The sequence below is a fragment of the Lepidothrix coronata genome, unplaced genomic scaffold, assembly GCF_001604755.1.
Source record: "Lepidothrix coronata isolate B3197 unplaced genomic scaffold, Lepidothrix_coronata-1.0 Scaffold75, whole genome shotgun sequence".
NCBI classification, from domain to species: Eukaryota; Metazoa; Chordata; class Aves; order Passeriformes; family Pipridae; genus Lepidothrix; species Lepidothrix coronata.
Genome location: NW_016690255.1, coordinates 5,682,155 through 5,701,083, shown reverse-complemented (window position 1 = coordinate 5,701,083; position 18,929 = coordinate 5,682,155). Strand labels below are relative to the sequence as shown.

Below are 18,929 nucleotides of genomic sequence, written 5' to 3'. Positions count from 1 at the left end.
GTAGTAGAAACAGGAAAAACACACTTTCAATTTAGCCTTATTTGAGTAAGACTGAGAGAAGTCTGCCTGCCCAGTCGAATAGAACAGTTTCAACTTTAGTCCTTTATGACATCTCTGAGGCAGCATTTCAGCCTTCAGCTATGAATGTTTGCTTGACTTAAGAAAATCTAGGGGAAAAAAAAATTTGGTAGACTGTGATCACTGTCTCAAAAATCATGCTTATTTACTCAAATTGTTCTACCGAAGTCTGAAGGATTTCTGAATCGTAGGAGGAACTCTTGGGTTTAAGTCTAACTTTCTATGTGTTTTAAAAGCCCCTTAGTACAGCAATTTCTCAAATAAACTTCTTTTTCAAGCTTTTTATTTGTTTCAAAAATGAAATAGAGCAGGTTTTTAAACTTTAACACAATAAACAAATCCTAGTTTTCAATATACAATTATTGATTAATTTCCTTTAGTGACTGTAAATCATCTTTAGGAAACAAAGTATACTTGACAGTATGGCTACTGTGATTAACTTATCTTCCTATAGCTTTCAGTTGAGATTTCTGAAAACATGCACTGTCCAAGAAAGATTCATAGTCTCAACCTGTAAACTGTCATAGCCCAGCTGAAGTCAGTGTAGCCATTGTAATTCATTCTGGCTATCCCAGGATCAATCCATCGATTCCTTCATGTGCAGTATCAGTGACAATGGTCTGTCTCCAAGCTGAGAGATGATCACGATTGAAGAGGCTTGGGTCCACATACTCTAAAAACCTAAATATGTTGCCTTTCCCAATAGAGAAATCTTCATTCTCATTTAATGGAAGGTTCAGAGTCTAATGGAATAATGGCTGTGCACTACGATGGAAGAAGAATAAAGCAGTGGCTTTTGGCAGAAACCATCTCCATTTTGAGAAGGAGGGTGTGGAAAAAAAAAAGAAGAGGGAAGAGTAACTGTTAACACTATGACCAATGGACATATTAACTTCTAGCATGAGATTCACTTTTCCTTCTGTAAATTGAGATTTTGTCACAACCTCTCCCCCAGGGAACTTCAACCTTTAAATCCCCATAGCAATTGTAGTCTCCAGACAAAGTTAAAAAAACGAAAAAGAACAAAAAGAAAAAAGCTCAGAAGTGCACTTTGCATATCCTGCCTCACAAAGGGTTAAAGTGCTGTTTGATATATCCAGAAATTAAGCATCTCTTCTACTCCTTTATTTTTTTAAATGAGACTTTATCTTTGGTTTCTTGTATCTTCTCTGTAATTTTATCCTTTGTTTCCTCCATCTTCTCTGTAATTTTATCCTTTGTTTCCTCCATCTTCTCCGTAATTTTATCCTTTGTTTCCTCCATCCTGTCTTGCAGATATTCCTTTACTGGTGGTGGTGTGGATATGTAGCCACTCTTACGTAGATATTTAACAGTGATGGATGTTCCTCCCAAAGTCACAGTGTATCTGGCAGGAGTTGCAATCTTAAAGAAATCAAAGAACACACTGCATAAATAAAACAGGACAATAACATACAGCAATAGGTATTTTAAATGTTGAACATTTATTTTGACCAGTGGCAACTTTTAAAGATATCTTCAATTTATATGAAAATAAGCCAATTTACAGAGCATCCTCCAGAAATGCATACCTTCTACTTAAAGTATCATTTTGACAGAGCCAGCAAGGGCATTAGATTTCCATTAAAAAAAAACCAACAAAAACCACCACCACACAAACCCTCCCCATGCAGCTTGTGGGACAAGCTTTAGGCATCTCAGAATGCAATTCAGAACAAACAGTATGTGAACACTGAGTTTCTTCCAACACTGTCAAATCTCCCAGCTATAACAACATCCTTCTATTTAACCACATTTATTTATTGGTCTTCTTTTAGGCACAGGAATAATTGTGAAGAGTAGTACTTTCACATTTTGTTTGGGAAGATAACCCCTTTAAATAACAGGTAAGAAGCACATCACATTTGTAAACAAAACAAATAGTGGCGTGTACAGCAAATACAATACCTTGTTTTCACATGGTCTGACATGATTCAAGTTTCCCAGAGACTATGCACATATAAAGCAATAAAAAAACCCCCAAGCCTGAATGTAACCAATTGATTCAAACAGACAGTGAAAGTACTTGACAGTGACGAACAACTAAGGTAGAAAGAGAAACTAGAGAATCCTCTAGGATAAAAATAACTGTACTTCTATCTGGAATTCAATGAGGTGTTTAGGCTTTACCTCTTTGTCCCTGTTAATTATGTCAGGGATACAGAAGAATAACTTAGTTGTAATTAAATCTCAGAGGGCACACAATAGTTCTGCAGTGAAGAAGTTATTTTAGAAATACATATAGACTCCTTGAAGGACACACAACACATACCAACTTGCATGTGAATATTTTTACTACAAAAAGGAATGCTCAAGTACATGTAACTATCAAAGAAAGCTAATGAATTCTTTCTGCTGTAAATGAGCAAACCCTGTTTAGTTCACCAGGCAAGATTTAGAGCTTTTGTACAAACTGTACTTACTTTATACAATGCATATGCAGTTAGTGCATTTCCGCCCTGGGAATTTTTCAGGATGCTTGTTACGCTGTCTGGTAAGCCAATCAACTCTAGGAATGGAACAACATTCACCCCACTATAAAAGAGAAAAAAGCTGGTAACTTGATTTGGAATTTGAAACCTGAACAGTTATTGAGAGCACTATTTCCATTCTTTAACTCTATTACACAAACTTTGTAATTTGAGAGCAAAGCGTTTTTTTCATCTAAGCAATATACTTACAGGATTTATATTTCTGAACAAATGGGCAAATTAATGTTCTTTTCAGCATTCCAAAAGGTGACCCATTTATATTATCCCTGTTGGGTTGAGTAGCTTCTAACTCACCTGTGTCCCAGTTTATGTTTGAAGGTAAGTAGATATAAAGGTGGTAAGACAGCTATTCAGGCTCCAGCTGTGCAGGCTCAATTTCATGTTCTGTTTTGCCTAAAATTAATTACTTTTTTTTCTTTTTAAAATTTCAGGCAGCATTCTCCATTGACTTCCAAATATATCAAACAAATGGAATGCGGCAAAGGAAGAGGAAACAATGTGTTATATGGACAAGACTTCAGGGGCTTTGTGCTCAGTTGCTCTACCTTGTCAGCATAAGGTGTTAAGATGGGTGGAGGGAGCTCTTATCACAATTTCTTTCTATTTGAAAGCCAGGGAAGCTAACATCAGCACCAAAGGAAAAAAGAAAGCCCATCTTTATATTACAGTAGAAAACTGTATATAGAAGTTATAGAAGACCTGAGTTTCCAATATTTAGAGATGCTGCATTATTAGTATCATTATCCATTTCTACCTAATAATTTAAGCCTTCTTCTGAGCATGCAGACGCTTTAGCATCAGGAACAATAACAGGCAGTAATTTACTAACAGTTACTAGAACCTACAATCTGAAGGCCTATTGCCAGAGTAGAAAATGGAGACCTAGTAAGATGTGACAGACAGCACTAACCGTGCTGTTTCATAAACTGCCACTGTTTAGTCTCCTATCATGAGCAGTCATTCTGAAAGTTACTTTTCCACTTCAACAGGGTGCTGCTCTTCTGGCATGACAAACTGAAGCTTTGTTATAACTAGTTTCTAGTTAAATATTTGTTTTCCTCAGCCAAATACCTACTTTAGCAGCTAGCTTTAGAGTTTCAAGAAAAGTAATCTTCACTCTATATGAAATGTCTGGATGTAAGCATCAACCTGAATTCATCCAAAGCAAATATTTTTATAGCTCAAGACCTTTATTCCTCTGACATGAGCTAAATTTAGAATGACATTTGGATCTATAGCTCCCAGAAAGGGCAATTATGCCAGCTGGTTAGAGTAACTAAAACAAACACTTGTGCAGTAAGGCATTCTGATGTCAGTGTCCCATCCTTGCCACCACGAACTGTCCTTGTTTCACGCTTTCTATTATTAAATATACAACATTAGCAGTCCAGAGATAAACATTTGCTCATATTTAGCAAATTTAGCATAACTATTTGCAGATAAATAAAACCTCTTTCATCTGAACTAGCAAACTAGCAGCTTATAGTTGATGTAGTGATGTTTTTCTAATAAATGCCATTTTCCAGAGCAGTATCTGGCCCATGCAATAACTAAAAGAAACTAAAATTAGAATACTTAATTTTTTTTTTTTTCAACCACACAAATATTTAATTTCCAATTAAAAAGTCTGGCCCACAGTAGCAATTTTTTCAGTGGATGGTAGGAAAGACAGGAAACAGAAATAAAAAAGGAAAGGACATACATAGATTGTGAACAGCTAAATGAGGTTAATGATATGAAAATCCAGTGATGAGGGAAGACTGGGGATGAAGCAGGGAAGAAGTGGTAAAATACCCCGACGTCCAACAGCAAAAAAAGAAAAGGTCTATGAAGATCTCACCTAATCAGGATTCCAAATCCCTCTCTTTACCTTTTAAGAGGTTACTAATAATTTCAGTGCTGTTTACATCCATGCATAATTCTGGGGAGATGAGCATTCCTTCAAACATTGGCAACACACTTGGTACGCAGCAATAACTGGATGACAGCAGTATGTATGTGACACTCTCATGAACCCTATATACTTTCAATATTAACCTTATACTTTAGTTAAAATGTAGCCACATTTCCCCATTACATATAAAGGAACTTTTTAACATGCAATAATAATTTATATGTCCTTTCACCTGTGAAAGTCAGTCTCAATTCAACCGTGGTATTGTGCATTGCAACAAAATATCAACTTACTTCATGGCTGCATAGTAAAAGGATCCAAACCATACAGTGGAAGTCAGAAGATGCACTGGAATCATGACTTTTCCATACTGTTTAAAAGTTTTCTTGAATCTCTGAACGAGACTAATTGATTTATCTTGTAATGGATCAGGATCTAAAGGATCTGACTCTGCAGGGCTCTGCTTGGGTGTGTCAGTGGCCGAAGGCAAGGGATTTCTCTCTTCTTTGTGAGGAGTGTCTGCTGGCTGTGATGGAAAAGCAGTTTTCTTTGAGGCAAAGTGTGCTGCACCTGCATGAAGACATCGTTTAGAGGGGTCCAGTGCCAAAATCACTTTGCATCCCACATTAGACAACATGGACTGTCCTTTTAAGCACTGAAGGACAGTAGTGTGAGGAAAAAACCAACATGTCCCATGCGCCAGCTGAGATGCACCATGTAATAGATTCCGTTGCATTTTGACAAACTGTCGATGAAGTTTCTAGAGAGAAGAAACAAGAGTAAACACGCTGCATTTCAATAATCTGATTTCTATCTGCTCCAATGCCACTCGAAATTCTCAAATTTTAAATGGTTTTCTGTTCTTCTGCTTAAAAAAGGGTTTCCTTATCTTTCTTTGAAGAAATTGTTATCCTCCAGAGTCAAGGAAATAATTTTACATCTCGTTTCTTCAGCATTCTGAACTAAAATGGCCCCTTCACTTAATATACTCCTCACTGCTAAGATGCTCATTCTACTCTCTAAAAACACTTTTAGGTGTTTAGTGCTATCTACTGCTTCTATCTACAGAATCTTGCACAGTTACTGAAAAGTCACACTTGAAACTTCACTTAGAGTACCAACTGATAGCTTGAGTGATACTTTGAGCCTACATAAATGCAGTATAAACTCATTGAAGTGAGTGCAATCAAAATTAATTTTTGGTGTCAATACATTCTTAGTTTTGGTATAATTTTTCATGTTCCATACTATTTTGAACTAAAAGTTCATACAATTAAAAAATCCCTATGAAAGTAATTATTGATAATCAACCAATGTCTTAACAGTAACAAACCTAATTGTAACAACCTGACAGTATACATCTATCAGGAAGGAGGAAGGTACTGTTGAATATTATGCATTAACATGAGCAAAACTGAACTGTAATTTTCCAAATACTACAATGCAAAGAATATTTTAAAATGGTGGATAACCCCTGTTAACTTTATGATTTTGAATACTTACCAGTTACTCACAAAAGTTCAAAGAACTACTGAGAACTTCCCCACAAAGAAAGTTGGCATGCATAGACAACAAGAAGTAATTTTTCCCCAAAAAAATGCATACTTTGAACTAGTGAATAAAATATTGTCTCTTTTCCTTTATACAATGACTGCAAGTTACAGAACTAACTTTCCTTCCCTCCAAAAAAAAAACAACCCAGTGACACTAATTGATGTAACAAATGCCAGCTAAGTTAGTTATATTACAAGTTTTGAATTTTCTATTTTTACTTGTCATAACATTCAAATCATTCAAATTTAATTAAAACTTCATATCTGCTTCCCCTTCTCTTGTAGTTTTAGATAGGTTTCAGTCAGGTGCTTTGATAGTGAATTTGTCTAGGCTGCTGAAAACGATCAATAATTTATAACATAGGCAGAAGTTTGAAAAAAACCAAACCTGAAATGATACATACCCTTTATTACTTTCCAGGTATGCAACAAGAAAAGTACGCAAAGTTTGTATCTTCAAAAAGTTGCAACTCTCCCACTAGTTCCCCACCTTTCAAATATATGTCTTCAACACACTGATGACTCTGCTGAAGTAAAAACAAAAAAAAAGGCACATTTAGAAAAATAGCAACAACGGCAAACTAATAGTATGAAGATTTTTGGTCAGCCTGAAACCTTGCTTACCGAAGAAGATATGGTATAAATTCATCTTTGAATACTGACATGCTAATGGGAGATTTTTTTCTGTATAACTTAGAAGTTCCTCAGCTGTGAATTACTATTCTCTTCCAAGAGAGGAAAGTTTCATAATACAAATGCATCTGTTGGAACATTCCTGACTGTTTTCTAGGTATTTTTATGTTATTGTTGTGTTTGAATTAACTGCAATTACTATAATTACAATGTTTGATGTGAGAAAAAGTGGAATGGTTTCAAACTCCCTGAGCACCTTTACCTTCTTTGTGAAGGACAGAAAGCCACTTTTGTTGAACTCATACTAACAGGAGGTACTGAATCAATAGGGGAAAGAGGAATTTGTGTCTCTATGTAAGGAAGCTGCTACTCAGTCCTGTTATGAACTCAGTGGGAATCAAGAAGTGCTGCTACTTACGGCGCAATAAATCAGCTACAGGTACTGGCTCTCAACGAGTCAGTCTTCTGTAGGGCTTTACTGGAAGGAGCAACTGCTTGTAATATCTCTTGTTTTACAAGAAGCAGAGATTCTTGCTGAGTTCTTAAATCCAAATGCAATTGCTTCTCAAAACAAGAAGTAGTGAAAACACTCAGCAAAACTCAAGTGTTCAGATGGCACTCTGCCATATGCCAACTACTTTTACTGATTTATAGAAATTATAACAACAAACTTGAAGATGACAACTACATTCCTAGCCTATTGCCACTCACACTTCTTTCCTGAGGGATAACACTCTCCAGAGAGAACTCTTTTCCCCTCTCACTAATAGTACACAACACTGAGCATCTGCCCTAAGAAGATTCTCACAATACCCAGCCAGCAGACTCAGCAAAGGATACCCATCTATGGGAACCTGGGAGCTCTTAAGTCAGACTTCCACTGTTCACCTACTTTCAGTGGATGATACCTCATCGAAAAATACCTGTACTAAACAAGCTTTGAGAATGGCCACCATGCAGCATGGGGGAAACCATGCTGAGCACTCTGATTTCGAGTCATAAACATTCCAGCAGCCTTGGCAGAACATCATTCTTCTGTACAGGACCAAGAAACTGAAAAGCATTTTTTCCATTCTATGTAGTGTATATACAGTAGCACTTCTCAAGGCACCATTTCTAGGCTTTGCTGTCCAGCACCTATTGAGAGCACAAAATTAACCCTGTGTAACACCTCTGACTCATTGCAGTGGCTGCAGAACACTGGGGTATGAAATGGCTTCCATTCTCCTTAGTGTGAAGGAGCAATGGGTCACCACTATGTGTTCAATGCTCACTGGTCAGTACTAACACAGTTGTAATCAGTAAATGAATTTCAAGGCCTTTGCTCACAGAGTTACATGCACCACATAAGACTTAAAAATAGAACGACAGCAATGGCTTTAAAGCAGAGCTTTCGGGGCTGTTACAAGACTTGCCATGCCACCTTTTTTTTTGGTTCTTATATCCTCAGATGGACTTGAAACTCATTAATTAAAGTTTTTTTACTCCATGATGCATGACCTGGCTGGTCAAAAAGGAAGGTTTTGTAACCATCTAAAGTAGATCCTGAAAAGGTTCTTCACCTTGTATGCATAGATGGTACAGTTCTAGCTAATATTCTGAGCAACAGTTTACTTTAAAAATGTGGAGAAGAAAAATACCTTGATATATAAGAAAAGGTTAAGATATGATAGTGCTTATGTTTTAGAGAACAAAAGAAAACATGTTTTTTGAACCAAGGTTAGAATTTTCCTAATGATCTTACTGTGATTCATAGGTAGGTGCTTTGCTTATCTAAATTAACAAAGGAGAGAACTTCTGAAGCGTCAATACATTCACGATTACACTGCCATCCACAAGCACTACAAGACTAAAGGAGGGAAGTATTATAATGGTTACAGGAAAGGCACACGAAGAAAATAACAGATTAATATAACGTATACTCTGATTTTAAAGAAACAAATATTTTTAAAGGGGTGATGGGTGCAGCTGCTCAATTGCAATATTTTAATTACTTGGCTCAACAATGCAAACAAATCTTAAAGAGGACAGAAAAAGTGCACAATAAGTTTGGTTGGAGGTTGAAATAGATATGAAACTAGTTCTTTCATCGCTCTAAAACATGAAGTAGAAGCTCCAGACACCAAGGTAGAAAAGCATCTTGTCTGTGGCATGAGAATTTGGGGGGGACAGAGGGGATGCAGGGAGAATGGTGCTTTAAAGCCTCTTAGATTTCTATATTAGTTTTCTCTTAAAAATGCCACAAAGGAATAAAATATTATGTCTAAGGACAAATATAGCTTTTCTCTGCTCCTGAATAGATACTAGTTAGCCAAACCATGAAACGATATACAAACACTTGTGGGATAAGGTCTCCTCTTCAGCACTGTCATATCCCTGCTAACTATTTACTAGTATCTCCAGCTGGCTGTGAACTGAGCTGTAAAGATCTTGGCTGTTCAGGCCAAACTCCTGGTTGGGATTCTTGGACGTTCATTTAGTTCCTGAAGGTACCTCTGTCTCATGGCAGGCTGTTTAAAAGGCCCCTGAGAAAAGGGAGTGCTCTACTGACCTCTTAAGGAAAAGTATAGATCAACTTCTCATTACAGTGCTGGAGGTTTTGTTTAACAACCTTTGCTACTTCTGTTTTAATTTAGATCAGCTTTGGCATAAATCTGATATACTGCAGGAGCTCTTGCATTTACTCTACTTTCCAATGATAACTAGGAAAAAGATATTAGACTTGCTTTTTGTTCCTGAGGACAACAAAAGTTCAGGATCTTTTAACGTCACAAAACTGGCCTACGTGACTATCACAGTCATTGGCTTCGGATGTGTTGGTAACATTTTATCCAAAAAAGATACAGGGGGTCTTTGGAAAACACAGAACTAACAAGCCCGGCCCATATAGGTACAGCAAAGGCTGCTGTGGATCTGCTGTTGGAAAGAGGAATCATGCCAGAGATGCTGTCAGATGAAATTTTCATCAGGATAATTTGTATAATAACAGGTACCCTGTTACAATTAATGTTTTATGACCTACCAGAGACATTAAAATAGAAGAATGGGAGTGGATGTAAGATGGCAAAAACCTTAGTGTAAGTTCTTTTGTAAAAGAGGTCAGAAAGCATCTGAGGGAATTGAGGGCATAGTATATATAGAGAACACTGGTTTATATTCTCAATTATACTAGAAACACTCTGGACATAATATGTAAATATGGATGACTTTAAAGCATTCTCACTTGTTTTGTTACTATTTAAAAAAAGAACATTAATTATACCACAGGAGAGTTCCCAATGAAAATCCATGAGCTTTTTTCACTCCCAAGGCACCTTTCTATGAAACCAGAGAATTAATTTACATTCTTGTCATTTTTAGTGCAAAGTCAAGAAAACTTTGAGGGTTATGTGTGGCAGACAGAGAAGAATTTTGAAAGGAAACAAACCAAGTTTTCAGAAATCCTTTTCAACTCATCTTTCAGATTGCATAAAAAGCAAATACAGAGATCTCATCCAAGCAGCAAAGTTTAATAAATAACCCCATTGTAATGCTTACTTTTTTACGAAATATAATAAGAAAAATCAAAGCTTGTTTTCAGATTTAAATTGTTCTTTTCAAGAACTTATTGACAGCATATTAAATAAAAAAAACAAAACATCTCGCCAAGCTTATAAACCAAAATAAGAAAACCACGACGGAACTGAAAACATACATGATTTGCCTAAAAATATGGGAACACATTTTAAAATCACTGTAATACTAGTGCAACACATGCAAAGCATATTTCTTCTTAAACTCAATGTAAAATATAACTATAAAATTCTTGGTAAATGCAATGTGTCTGCATAGCATGCAGTCACTAACCATGGACAGGAAAATGGCAGCATATAGGGACTTTTTAGGCTTCGTAGTAGTACTTTCAGTGTCTGAATGAACATGATTTAGAATTTGTATTTCAACCTTTACTACTTTTGCAGTGTCTGTTATTCATTCTAAACTAAGAAATTTGCTTATAATTTGAAGTTTGGGCATCACTAGCTGCGTAGTTTTGTCTGCCATTCAGAACTATCTAAAAAATATAACACCATATTTTAGGTTAAAGGGAGTAATGCAAAATAAATCATGGTGAAATTTATTTAAATCTTGGTAAAAAATCATGTAAAAACAAATAAAGAGTAAACCCTTCCAGACAAAAGACCCTAAAACATTAGCTCCACCCTACCTCTATCATATCTAACCTCTATAATATCTTCACTTAGTAAATGCTATGCTATAATTTTTTAATCATATTACTAATTTTGCTCATATTACTAAATTCAATAGTGATATAAGTGGAGAGAAGCCAACAACTTTTTTACCCTTATTTTATCTAAACTACTCTTGTTCTTGTTAAAACAAACTTACCAAAGTCAAGAAAGTAGAATAAACCCTCACAAGGCCCTTGCACACAGAACAATCTTTACTACTACAATCTTCTGACACTCAAGTATTAAAAAGGACAACAAGAGGTTGGGTTAGGAAAAATGAAAGATCTTGTAGACGTGTATAAAGTCTGAACATTGGATTCAGAAGACAAAGCAGGAGAACCTAATGCAATGCCTGTGTGTTGAATTATACATCTGGAATGCTAAACAGGAGCCTTAATAGCTGATCTGCATCCAGTCAATATGCCAGGAAAGTCTGTTTTCCTCTGTGTTGGAAAGCATTAGATCTTAAGCTTGCATGTAGCTAACCATATGAAAGCGTGAATGCTCTCTCTCAAAGGCTTCTAAAAGAAAGTATCTCAATCCTTTCACTTGTAGTGCTTTCTGCTCTTCAGAACTATGTTTTTAATAACTGGTGCTATTACATCTGTTAACTCTAGTTTTCCTGCTTTGCAGTGCTATGCTGGTTCCTTGGTTCACAAGTTCCATTCTGCCCTCTACTGAATTTTTGTGTAAGTACAACTCAGAGTGGTACTACAAAAGGTCTCTAACTTGCTGTGATTCCTTCCAAGTGTAAATTTGCTGGCTCATCCTCAGAATGTAGGTACATGTCAAGGAAAGGGGAAAAACTTGCTTTTTAAAGTGCTATATGATTTGGATTTTTTTTGTCCATTCGTCACTCTACAGATATGTTTGCAATAGGCAAGTTAGAGAAGTTATGCCTATAGACTTTAACTAAGCTTAAAAATAGGCATATATATCTATGATAAAACAGGGTAAAAAAATCCTTTTGTTAGTTCAAAGCAGGGACTGTATTCATGCGCTTCTTCACACAACCTTTCACTTTAGGCTAATGATCAAAATAAGATCCAATTCTCTCTACTTTCTATTCTACTTGTGGGTAATAACCCTCAATCCCAACAGTCTCTTTCATCCTTGTATCTCCCAAGGTATCACTAGTTCATTACCTTCAAAACACTTGTGTTTTTCTGTCAGAGGGTTTTTAACCACAAAGGCCTTGATATGGCAAGGGTCATGTCAAGGGGCATGTGTGTGGGGCATCTCTGTAATGCTGTGGTTTAGAAAGTTTCTACTGAATAACTAAAGGGAGCTGCAAAAGGTCCTTCATATAAGCAAGCCTCAGGTCTGCAGTTTCCTGCATATGACTGAAGTCTCTCAGAAAAAAAACCCAAACAACCCACAATGGAACTGATAAGGGGTTAGACACTAAAATACACAGATCAGTTTTCTTCACTTCTCCAAAACATTGTTTGAGAATCTCTTAGGATCCTCCCTTACAATAGTACACTGAATTTTGACAGATTCCTCACCTTCAGCTTTTATTGAGCATCTCAAGAGTTCTGACTCTACATTTTAACACATGCTGAAACACACTAGAAATATGGTTATTAGTTCTCTGTTCAGAGTTCAGATACTTCTTTTATCAAGTTCTGCTCTCTCTTATTACAGGGTTCAGAGCTGCTGTGCACATCTCTTTTCACTAACAGAGCCACCGATTGATAACAGAGTCAAAAGGTTACAGACAAAAACTGAACTCCAGCTTGCTCAAGACTTCCTGCTACTCGTAATTTGGATTCTAGTAGCCAAGCTCATTTTTTAATTCATAATTTTTCCAGTCACTCAGCACTTCACTGACATATACAATTTAAATTACAATATTTAATTTAAACAGCTTCTGTAATTATAATAAAATATTTATTCCTGAACAGTGTAATGAAACAATTGAAGACACACTGCAGATACAGTGACTTTCAACAAAACAAATTGTACTAACACAAATAAAGTTCAGCCTTTTTGACCAGAGGTATTGGGTTTGTGCAGCAAGGTTCTGCTAGAGGGGTGGCTACAGGGATGGCTTCTCTCAGAAGCTGACAGAAGCTTCCCCCATGTTTAACAGAGCCAATGCCAGCCAGCTCCAAGACAGACTTGCTGCTGGCCAAGGCTAAGCCCACCAGGGATGGTGGAGGTGCCTCTGGGATAACATGGTTAAGAAAGAATGAAAAAAAAAATTGTTGCACAGATGTAACTGCGGCCAGAGAAGAGAGGAGTGACAATATGCAAGAGAAACAGCCCTGCAGACACCAAGGCCAGCGAAGAAGGAGGGGGGAGGAGGTGCTCCAGCTGCACGAGCTGAGCCTGTGGTGCAGATGGATGCCTGAAGGAGGCAGTGACCCTGTGGGGAGCCCACGCTGGAGCATGTTTGCTGGCAGGACTTGTGACCCTGTGGGGGATCCATGCTGGAGCAACCTGTTCCTGAAGGACAGCATCCCATGGAAAGGGACCCACACTGGAGCAGTTCATGAAGAACTCATGGGAAGGATTCACATTGGAGAAGTTTGTAGAGGACTGTCTCCCATGGGAGGCACCCCATGCTGTGGCAGAGTAAGGAGCAGCAGAGAATGTGTGATAAACTGACCATAACCCCTATTCCCTGTCCTCCTGCACGGCTGGGAGGGGGAGGAGATAGACAATGGGTGGTAAAGTTAAGCCTGGCAAGGAGGGAAGGGTGGTGGAAAGGTGTTTCTAAGATTTGTTTTACTTCTCATTATCATACTCTGATTTGATTGGTACTAAATTCAATTAACTTCCCTAAGTTGAGTCTGTTTTGCCTTTGACAGTAACTGGTGACTGATCTCTCTCTGTCCTTAACTCACCAGGCTTTTGTCGTATTTTCTCTCCTCTGCCCAGGCAAGGAGGGGAGTGATAGAGCAGCTTTGGCAGGCACCTGGTAACCACAGAGTAAGATCTTAGGTATTCAAATAGTTTGTCTTGACTAATTGTAAAAGGCATTTATTAGGAATATCCTTAAACTTAGATCTTAGAATCAGCTTTGTACAGCCTTCTGCCTCACCTTTCATGGTGACTACCAAATCTGTTTCTTTTCTAGCCTTGATAAATGCCATTTTTGCCATCTTGGAACATTACAGGTCTTGTTGCACTGGTTTTTTTCCCTTCATAACCCAACAGCAATCAACAGTATTGTCTGTAATAATATATTAAATGCAAATTATATTATGTAATAATTTTATAAAACACTTAAAACAACAACCCACACCAAGTACCAAGTCTTTTACTCATCAAATTCGCCCAAAATGCTTCTAAGACTTCCAAAAGGCATCCTCAAGGAAAAACTACAAAGCCTTAAAATTAGAAACAAAACAGGAATAAGAGTAAACCAGCACGAAACTGGAAAAAACATCCCAGCTTTCACAAGAACAGAGCTCACAGTGGAAGCAATAGGTTCAAGATTTTTTTCTTTTATTCTCACACCACATTTATTTCACATTTTCAAACACTGAAAAGCTGTCATTTTTCCCAGCAAAAAATACAGAACGTTCATCTTTCAGCAGAATTACTGTTGGCAGACATTCACTTCCAGTATAAATCTTTTCTAAATATTCAAAGTAAGTGTTGAATTCTCTGTTGTGAATTCAAACTTCTCCATATGGGGAAATATGTGCAGTATCAATCAGAATATCTTGAAAAATTATGTGTGAAGAGGCTGATCATAACATTTACAGAACACACACACACACACATGCTCAAAACTACACTCTTCATCTAATTTTCAGTAAATGCTATTCCAACATGTCTACAAATGGATGTGAACAGTTCTTATGAAAGAAGTATTATTTTTCTTAAGGTCGTGATCCCCGAGGGGCTAAACCTTCTTGCCCACTATTCAGTTGACTGCCTTACACAGTAGCTTTTGAATAGAGGACTTGCAAAGAACCAAATGACAGCATCTCCAAGTGTCTGAAAGTGCATCAGACTCAGAGAGCTGTGTCTTTACACCAGAAGGAGCTCTGATGGGACTTTAGTAATGGGACCCTAATAACATTCCTACTCATAGTCTGAAGTAGCAGCTTTACTACATTCCTGAATTCAGACTGAGAAAGGAATCCCGTTTCTGCAACACTGCAACCTTTGAAAGTACATTGCATTCTGCCAGATGTCACCAACAAAGTCCAAGGCTTGTGTTTCGCACAGAAACATCCCTCATCAGAATGTACTATCCTATGGCCTTACATAGCAGGAAACAAAAGATGCCATCTACTTTAACATCAGCAAAGCCAATTTTTAAATCCACAAAACATTAAGAGCAAGTAATTAACTGTCTGGCACAGGCTGTGGCTAAGCACTACCGCTGCAGTTAAAAGGTAAGTGCCACCACATCCTACTAAAATCTTCCACCAGCTACTTTTGGGAGACTCACAGAACTGCTGTGAAGACCCTCACATATTTTTATTCATAACCAACAAAATTCATCCATTGGAAAAAAAGCTAATAATAATAAATAATGGCCAGTCTTCGCGAGCGAAGATTTGGGAAAGGTCATTAACCCTTCGAGCCTGCGCAGTGGATTTAAAAAAAGCTACTGCTTTGTTTTATGATTTGTTCATGAGCACCCGACTGCATTAAGCACCATTCCCTTTCCTCATCCCCCTCTTCAAGGACAGACTATGCAAGTTCTAAAGAGCTGCAGGGGATTGTCTGCTGCAACACTCTACAAAGCCACAATCACAGCCACACAGCTTCTTGTTTTGTTCATATAAGAACTGTCACACGTGGTCAAGGTCTGTTCTCGGACAAGATAAAATGGTAGATCCAGGTAATTAAAATTTATAGCCCACCTAAGAGTCACTTTCGTTTTCTGATGTGCACAACCAGAATAAGACCTAATTTTATGATTCAGATGAATTTGTTTAGAAGAAGCAGCATCACGTCTGGAAACACAACAAAATATTTTCATTTTTTTCTGTTGAATCATACACTGGGTAGCTACTTTGAAGAGGATGAGGGGAAAACTGAGTGCTGGAAGGCACTGGAGTAGAAAGGATTGGAGATATTTAGAGGAAACACAAAGTTCCAACCAGAGTGAAGTTCTGTTGTATAATCCCAGTGCCTTAAAGGAGACAGGGCTTCTGTCCTTAACAGACAAAAGTGGGAGGACAGACATAAATAGACACACCAATCTGGCCTGCTAACACCTGGTTAAACCATAATTTTCCTGACAGTTTGAAGTGATACATTTTTGACTTAATATGGATAAAATATGTTGGACTTAACACATTTATACTGGTACCTTCAAGACTGAACCTAATTTAGGAAGGTAGAATCACAACAGATCATATGGATTTTTTAACTGAATAGTAACTTTTTACTCTTACTGGGTAAGAGTAAATTTTTGTAAAGTGACAGGGACATATGTTTTTTAGAGGTATCATGACTCAAGACTTAAGAAAAAGTCCTGTAATTTCAGCAGTTCTTTTGTTGTTGTTATTGCCATACTGCACAAATAATTTGTTTCAAGTCAAAGAATCTACTAGAGGTATATCAGAGTAATTAAGAATCCCTGACCCCAAGTTTGATTCTTTATCTAAACTGGTGGAACTAGGTAGCTACCTATCAGCATATCAAGGTAAAATCTTTTTGGTCTATTGTAATGACACTTGACTGTCCAGGGAGATTTCAATTGTGTTTTGGGCCCAGGCCTCAATTCTTTCAGTGATTTTATTCCATTCCTAATACTGAAATATTGATGATTGAGGATGAATTTGCTTCACCATTCAACTTTCAAAATAATTTCACCTTCAACTATCTGGGTTCACAATGTATCAACATCATAAAGAACTCTGTTGGATCATCCTTCTAATCTGCAAGACTAACTGACTGAAAGGAATTTGTTGGATTCAACTAGTAGTTTTACATTCTAAAAATCAGTGATCTTCCTGCTTTTGTCATTGAATTTGTTGGGGCCATATCTTCAAGACCAGACAGAACTCCCTACAGATCCAGAAGTGTGCCAAGATACAAACTGAGGGCTCTTATCTGAGATTAGGGGACATTGAGAATTCCCTGTCTTGCAAAAACAAACTTCAGTTTCTTAGTGACACCTACAGAGCTAGGTCAGCTAACCTGCAGAAAGGATCATCTACAGCAGGAGAATTATACAGAACCTTTTAAAAAGGTTTGATCAAATCTTTTCTCACCAGCTGCCATAGGCTCTGAAGCAGACCTGCAGACAGTCACATCAGACAAATCTTTAACTTCTTACATTTCTTACATGAATTTGCCTACTCAGTTTTTGCCATGTGTCAGCCACCTGATATCCACCTAACCAAATTATCAAATGTTTTTTTTTCACTCCCTGATCGAAGTGCTTCTCACACAGCAAATGCTGCCACAGAGGCCAGTCATACCCTTTTTACCTGAAGCAGCCCTTGAATAGAAAAGGAGATAAATACCTGCTGTAAAGCCCACAGGAGATGGCTGGTGGGGACATGTTATCCTCTGTGCATGCAATTCCCACATAGGAGCAGCTGCAAGTCATATAAGCTGGTAGTACAGGCAGCACAACACATTCCAAATGAGGAACCTTCTCCCTATCTCTTCCCAAAGCAGCAACACTTTGAAAATCATTTTACGTTTATACTTGTAATAGCAGTGACATCTTGGGGATTAGATAAATTGAGGAACACTTTCAGTTTAAGAACTGAGTTTGGTAAGAAATTCTAGGATACTTCATGTACTACTGTCCAAAGTAATATTTTCTCTTTTGGGACAGTTAGTAGAGGACATTTCAGAAATGGACATAAGTCAAGGCTGAACATGTAGTTTGTAATACCTGACATAAACCCACTTAACAGCCTTAACAAAAATTCCGATGACTTCTCAGTCCAACTCCCTGGATATAGTTAATGATCAGAAGCAGATTACTAACAAGAACCATAACTAACATCAAACAATAAAACACTTAAACAGCCACTTCAGTCTAAAAAGCCAAGACACAGACAGATCGTGGGAGAGAACCCCTCTATGGGGCACAACCCACCTGCTGCCCTTCAGTGGTACCACGGAATCATGGAATATCCTAAGCTGGAAGGGAACCCACAAGGATCATCGAAGTCCAACTCCTGGCTCTGCACAGGACACCCCAAGAATCACTCCATGTGCCTGAGAGCACTGTCAAAACTTGTTGAACTCTGGCAGGCATAGAGCCGTGACCCCTTCCCCGTGGAGCTTGTCCTAGTGCTCAACCACCCTATGGGCAAAGAGCCTTTTCCTAGTGTCCAACCTAAAGCTCCCCTGACACAGGTCCAGCCGTTCCCTCGGGTTCTGTCACCAGAGAGCCGAGAATGGAACCGGTCCTCCGCTGCCCTTCGTGAGGAAGTCACGTAACAGCCCGAGATCCCATTCCCCAAACCCACTCCTTCCCACTCTGATGCCGCAGCAGCAGCAGCCCAACACGGAACACCCAGGCCCCTCGGCTCTGTATTTACAGCTTCATCTTTCTACCAACAAACCAACCTCCCACACCGATTCTCGTGTCGCGGCCGACATCTCTCGCCGCCGGACAAGACGGAGTCGGCAGAGGGCAAGCAGCCGGGAGGGAGACGCGGGCAGCACAACTCCCCTACCAGCCCGGGCCGGGGGGCCCGCAGAGTCCCGCCGCTCTCTCCCTCTCTCCTCACCCGTTCCCATTCCTATTCCCGCTCCCGTCCCTGCCGCGCGGGTACCTCGTGCCGGGCCCCCGCTGCTCCTCACGGGCCCCGTGACGGTTCCACGCGGGCCGCTGCCGTCACACACACACCGCCCGGGCCCCCTCCCCTCCCGCCCGCCCCGCGCAACGTGCGGCAGCGCCCGTCCCCACCGTCACCTTCAGGCCCTGCGGCGGCCCCGCCTGCGCAGGCGCCGGACCCGCCCCCTCCCGCATGGCCCTCTGGGGCCCGTAGTCCCTGTGCCCCGGCGCGGGCTCCGCCGCCTCTCGGGGGACCGTCAAGGCTGGAAGAGACCCTTGGGATCACCCAGTCAAACCGTCCGCCCGGCCCTG

General features: G+C 38.9%; 1 protein-coding gene across 7 annotated transcripts in view; it reads right to left on the bottom strand.

Annotated features, from left to right (window-relative positions):
• FAM210A (family with sequence similarity 210 member A) overlaps nucleotides 1-18,731 on the bottom strand; it is a 19,169-nt gene extending 438 nt beyond the window's left edge. Inside the window, exons 1-6 of one of the 7 annotated variants that reach the window (XM_017819448.1) lie at nucleotides 18,616-18,670; nucleotides 13,947-14,078; nucleotides 6,440-6,562; nucleotides 4,776-5,242; nucleotides 2,520-2,631; nucleotides 1,065-1,461 (exon numbers count right to left, since the gene is read on the bottom strand). In XM_017819448.1, coding sequence (XP_017674937.1) covers nucleotides 1,195-1,461; nucleotides 2,520-2,631; nucleotides 4,776-5,218 — 822 coding nt within the window. In that variant the 5' untranslated portion in view covers nucleotides 5,219-5,242; nucleotides 6,440-6,562; nucleotides 13,947-14,078; nucleotides 18,616-18,670 and the 3' untranslated portion in view covers nucleotides 1,065-1,194. Of the gene's footprint in view, nucleotides 1,462-2,519; nucleotides 2,632-4,775; nucleotides 5,243-6,439; nucleotides 6,563-13,946; nucleotides 14,079-17,343; nucleotides 17,435-17,930; nucleotides 17,951-18,516; nucleotides 18,538-18,570 lie in introns of those variants that run through there. The other 6 variants (XM_017819445.1, XM_017819450.1, XM_017819447.1 and 3 more) reach the window with 6 other exon arrangements.
• Between the last annotated feature and the right edge of the window lie 198 nt (nucleotides 18,732-18,929).